Below are 6,182 nucleotides of genomic sequence, written 5' to 3'. Positions count from 1 at the left end.
TTATTATAATTGGTATATTTCAACCTACAAAAACTTCAATACAAAACTACAATGGATTAAGGGGTTAAGTAATTATATTATTTCTTAGTTACTGAAATTTTCATCACCTATATTTATCAACTTCATTATCGTGAATCACCTTACACTAATGTAAAGTCAATGATAACATGTGTGAAAATTCCTTAAGTTACACAAAGAAGCAACAAACAGTCACTGAAAAACTGCTCCTACACAATCGACAATCAATCAATAAGAAAATAAAGAAACTGAGTTAAATAATTGTACCATTTCTGAGTAACTGGGATCATATAAATCTTCGTCAGGTGTCCACTCATCAATGCCAAGCTCTGGTAGTGATCGAGAACCATTAGCATAAAGCCAATTTCCTTTCTCAACTTTCCGACAGTTTGGGCATTGCATCACTCCTTTAGCATTAAAAGCTGATCCAATACAATCTGCCGAATATGGAAATAAGGAGTCAAATTCGATGGAGTGAGTCAAATTCGATGAATTGCTAAATTGAAAGGTTTCAAGTGTAGTAACACAAGTTAACTGTGCATTTACTTTGTAATATATATTTGTCTAGATAAAAGGCAGTCAACAACAGGGCCATAAAAACCATTTCAATCGATATGTTATCATATAAGAACCCATGTAATTTCCATCCAATTTTCTATGCAAAAAATTGTAGTTTTACGGTTTTACCCTTACATGCATGATATTTGTTGTGCGCCAATGTGTAAAATTTTACATGTATAGTTACTACAATCTTTTGGCGACTCAAAACCAAGTATTAATCATATGCTATGTTACCTGGGCATTTCTAATATGACGTCGTACATGTACCTGACACGTACTCGTACCCAAACTCCTTGGACAATCTTTGCATGCATGCCACATTTATTCGGGCATGTATTCAATTCATAGTTGCGCGTTTCCCTTGACTCCCCCTCGAACCGTCGTACAATTCCTATGAACTAATTTCCAACACATTTGCAAACTGATTCCCTCCGATACACGAATTGGTTCCTTAAAAATTGGCGTAGCACTTATAAGTATGTGGGGCGCAAAATCCCTTTAAGTGTATGATGTGAAACAATGTGTATGCAGGTATGAAGAACAACGACAACAATGTTTTACCAAATCAGCGACCGATCTAGACAGGAAACTTGAGAAGAAAGTGAAGCTCTAGATGGTTTTTAAACAAAAGTTACAAATGTACTAAGTTTACGGCCTTGTAAATTACTCAGAAAAATAAATGTAATGATTCGTTCTCGTAAATAAAGTTCGATTTGTAATATTTAGGTCAGCAAATATACGCGACAACAGAATCACTCGCTCACTAATCAAACAGAATACAACACAATCGCGATTGATATTAAAATTGACAATAACATGCACGCGAAAGCAATTCCTAAAATACTAGGTCGAAAGAAAACAAAACCTTCGTCGGTCTAAACTGGTTCGACGTGAAGGAACTCTGAAGGCGGTGTGACGACACCGAATATGAGAGGAGGAAGTTCTCCTCCGAGAGCTACGTAACTGGGATGAAGCGGCGTGTCCGAGTGGAAACGTCTGTGCCACGAACTAATGCCAAAACGACTCTCCACACTATCAGCAATCTGAGGAGTCACACGCTCAATATATCCGGCTAGGGTATCGAAAGGCTGGAAGTCAAACCACTGAGAGAGCTGCAAATCGATCACGACGGTCTCTAGGTCATACACGAATTGGGCGTCTTCGGTTGTAAGATCGGCCATACACTAATGGGCCGTGGAATCAGAACTCAAATCGACGATGAATGCAGTGACGATCTGAACGACAACGACGACGACGAACTGAGCGACGAGGCGGATGTAACTGTCAGTGTTGGCGGGGTTGCTCATGGGGGAGGAGAGCAGGGGAATCGGCGGCAGGGGATGAGGTGGTGGCTTCTTTGAAGCTACAGGGATTTCGGTGGGGATGGAGAAGGAGCAGGGGAGGCGGCTGCTTATGGTGGCTGGCGTGATGGACGATCCGGGGAGGAGTGGCTGCTGGGGAGGATAAAAGAGAAGACAGGGAGGCGGTCTGGATGTCAGGTTGCCTGAGGGTCGAGGGGATCAAGGGAAAGAGCAAAAGGGGTGGCGTTAGAGGTCGGAGAGGAAAGAGCAGGGGCGAGAAGTATAGGGTCGGTGGCTGTGGGGAAAAAGAGAAGGGTTAGGGCGGCGACTTATGGAAGAGTGGCTGGCTGGGGTTCTGCGGGTTGTGAACACGAGGAAAGGAAGTGGAGGTGGTGGTCAGAAGTGATGAAGAAGAACAGAGAAGATTTGGCGGCTGTGGAAGAGGAACAGGACCGGCCTAGGGTTTCACACCCTTGAAACGGTTTCAGGGCCTGTTTGTTTCGCAAAGAATTGCAGAAAGTGGGGGAAAGAAAATGAATTTTGATGTTTTTGTTTACTTTTTGATGTTTGGTTCGTCAAAATTCGAAAAAAAAGTGAGGGAGAAAATGAGTTGTCACCATATTATTGGATGAGATGAGTAATTTTTAATGTTTTCCTCCACTTTCTTTATTTTTTATTTTTTCTTGTTTCTTGTGTTTGGTTTATTCTTAAAACTAAGAAAATAAATGACAAAAAATGAGCTGTCATTATATTATTGGATGATGTGACTCATACTTAGGAAAATCAATTTTCTTATTTTTTTAGAGGAAAGGGATGAAAGGAAATTTTAATGAGATGTGATGAGTTGTCACCATATTATTAGATGATGCGAGTATATTTTAAAGATGGTAAAAAATGAAGAAAAATTGGGTGAGGTGAGTTAGATGAGTTGATTGATGTGACTCATTTTTTGTGTTTAGTTTATTTTTAAAAGTAATGAGTTGATTGATGTGACTCATTTTTTGTGTTTAGTTTATTTTTAAAAGTAAGAAATGAGATGTGATGGGATGAGTTGTCACAATATTATTGGGGAGTTTATTTTTAAAAGTAAGAAATGAGATGTGATGGGATGAGTTGTCACAATATTATTGGGGGAAAGTGAAGAAAGTGAAGGAAAGAGGGTTAAAGAAAGTAGGGGAAAGTGAAAAAGTGAAGAAAACTGGGTTTGGATTCTTGGGGAAACGAAACAAACAGGCCCTCACAGCAGTCTCAACAAATTAGGTCAACAATTTTTAAAATTTTCATTAACAATTCTGATTATAGCAGTCCCTTAAATAGAAAAGAAAATACATATTGGAAATCTCTCAAAATCAATCAATTACTAAAACTGAATAACTACCAAATCTAAACCACAATTCAAATTTTAAATCTAAACTACTAAAGCTGAAATAACTACTAAATCTAAAATCAAAACCACATAGTAGGGATCCGATACAAAGCTAAAACACAGCGTCTCATGCGCTAATAAACACGGTGAAAATTTTGTGCATATGCATGTATGTCCGCATCAGTGTACATGCGCAAGACATGATGCAATATGAGCAATCAAGTAAAGGGAGGTGCACAATAGAACATATGAATCAATGAATTTATTATAACTAAATATCTATGCTAATAAAACGCCAAATGAAGCCATCATCCGAACACGAACTATGTGAAAACAGAGATAGAATAGAAGAATGAACTCCATAAAAAAGAAGCATTTGAGTATTTTGTATGAAAAATATTGAAATGCATAATTAGCTTTCTACTTTCTGGTTATCTACTATACGCTTGGAAAATGGTAAACGGAGCCAAAGAAATTTGATAATGTACCAATGACCGAACTTGCGTACAAAAGCAACCTCCCCCGTGCCCCCCCCCCAAATCGAATCCAACTTTTCTAAGTGACGAAATGCGTACCCGCATTCATACCATGACCCGCTATGTACTACATATTGTATAACTATGATTCAATTATACAATACATGTTTTAATTTAAAACAGTTGTCATACATTTTTAGGATATATATCCTACACTTCACAACCATTTCTTGAAAATCGTTAAACATAGGTCAGCTTTCGAACTATGATTTAAAGGATCGTTTGGATGTCTAGTTCAATAACTAGTGATTTTTCCAATTTGTAATCCACATAATAAAATAAACACAAAATTTTTATCGAAATTTTAATTATCATCCTTCTTCTCACATAAATTATCAAATCCAATATATAATATAGGTTATATAAATATTTATATCGTCATGTCCTCGTACCCTACCTTTTACAAATTTGTCGTGTCCCGTACCGGCACCCGCACCCACACCCATGCAACATAGATCATAAGTAACACTGAGAAAAAGCATAGAATTCATTAAGGTGAGGAAATACAAAGATCGCTCATAGAACTAAAGACCAGTTCCATTAAGATGGTAGAAAAAACAAGCTTTTACTATAATCCTTCAAGTAAGACTTCATAACAAACACCATAAAAACTAAAAAAAACTCTTCGCTTGCACCAACACTTTTCAGCTGAAAGGTATCATTAGTATTTCGTTAATATCAATGGAGAAATTGGAAAAAGTACATGGTCGGTTAAATGTTAATAGAATGGTTGATAAGGATGGTTTTTGAAACTGCAGTAATTAAGGGTGGCAGCGTGAAATAGGGCATTAGTTAAGGGCGGTCCCTGAAAACAAAGCCTAAAAAGCTTACATGTTCTTGCTCAGTGAGAGGGTAGCCACGCCGGCGCTGAAACATATTCCTCTAACTTCCCACAATAAACTAGCTTTACCTTTAACTATGATATGCTAAATTTTCAACATTCACATATAAAGTAATGACTATGAGATTCACATGGCAACTAAGAACCAATGTTAACAAATTTCGCGCATAACAATATTTTGCAAGTGATATTACAAATGTCTGATGAATATTGCGAATCTCTACATTAAACTTCCTAGCTAAAGAAATGTTAATCATATCTATCAACGAGCCAATGCAACCAATCAAATCATTAAAAAAATGAAATCATTGTACTCAAACTTTTTCAGCTAGATACGAAAGTTAAGTGATAATTAAGAAATTCAATGCCAAGGAAATAATCTAAACTACAAAATCCCTAAAAAAACAGAACAGAACTCCAACCTAAACTATAAGATTCCAGCTCCACTAAAACAAATCCCCAGAACATTTCTCAAATCACCCATCCACAAACCAAACCAGCTCCAAACGCAATCAAATCGAAGAAAAGCAAATCCCTAAAACATTAATTATTGAACATAATTCCAGCCTAAACTACAAGATTCCGGCTCCAGTAAACCAAATCCCCAAAACGCTTCCCAAATCACTCATCCACCAACCAAACCAGTTCCTAACGCGATCAAATCGAAGAAAAGCAGCGACCGGTTCATCAACGCTTACCGAGATGGAACTCGTGTCCACACCGGAGCCTCGCCGTCGACCGATCCCCGCCGCCGGCAACGATCTCGAGGCAGATCGAGCAGGCGACCGCCGATCCTTCATCGATCGAAGCCTCCGACTCCCCCAGTCCCATCGATTCATGCGAGAGGCAAAATATATCCCCAATTTCGTAGTTTTCCAAACCCTAGATTCGAATATCCCTCGGTCTTAATAGAAACTTTTTTTTCTTTTTTAGCTTCCCGTTTTTTAAACCCCCGAGGGGTTTTGTCAAACGAAGAGGGGTGACTACAAGAAAGAGCAATCGTGGGGTCGAGAGAGGGGATGAGGCGGTCCCTTCGTGCGAGTGACCGTATAGATAATTTTATGCAGATAGGTGGATTACCGTTGGATTTTGATTGGATGTATCTGGACCGTTGAGAGATTGGGGGTGGTCGTCCACCGAATGGGAGCAACTTGATTTTGACTTGCGTAGTGCTGGTTTTATCGGGATTTCCGTTCTGCGGGTGCGTACTTTATTTGGGACTTGGTTGTTTGGTCTTATAATGCGAAAGAGCTTTGCTACATGCACCCAAAATATAAGACCAAAAGGGACAAGTAAGGTGTCCCCTTCCTATTGAATAATGAATTGGTCATCATTAATGATGATCAACTCATTATCCAATAGGAGGGGGACACCTCACTTGTCCTCCCTATTGGTTTCATTTTTTGGGTCCTTAAAGAATTTTTCATTGCGAAAACATTTTTAGTTACGACTGGTTAGCAAGGGCACGTGCGGTGCACGTGCCAAGCCCACTTGGGAGTTCATCTAAAAGAATGTCATCTTTTATGTATGCGGAAATTAGAATAATAAAGGCTGTATTT

At 38.6% G+C, this 6,182-nt stretch overlaps 1 protein-coding gene across 1 annotated transcript in view; it reads right to left on the bottom strand.

The window, feature by feature from the left end:
• LOC109851547 overlaps positions 1 to 5,585 on the bottom strand; it is a 9,973-nt gene extending 4,388 nt beyond the window's left edge. The window contains exons 1-2 of the mRNA XM_020421738.1: positions 5,322 to 5,585; positions 286 to 455 (exon numbers count right to left, since the gene is read on the bottom strand). Coding sequence (XP_020277327.1) covers positions 286 to 455; positions 5,322 to 5,454 — 303 coding nt within the window. The 5' untranslated portion in view covers positions 5,455 to 5,585. The remainder of the gene's footprint in view (positions 1 to 285; positions 456 to 5,321) is intronic.

The sequence above is a fragment of the Asparagus officinalis genome, chromosome 8 (assembly GCF_001876935.1).
Source record: "Asparagus officinalis chromosome 8, Aspof.V1, whole genome shotgun sequence".
Taxonomy (NCBI): domain Eukaryota; kingdom Viridiplantae; phylum Streptophyta; class Magnoliopsida; order Asparagales; family Asparagaceae; genus Asparagus; species Asparagus officinalis.
Note: the sequence above shows the minus strand (reverse complement) of the source record. Positions and strands in the feature narration are given on the sequence as shown.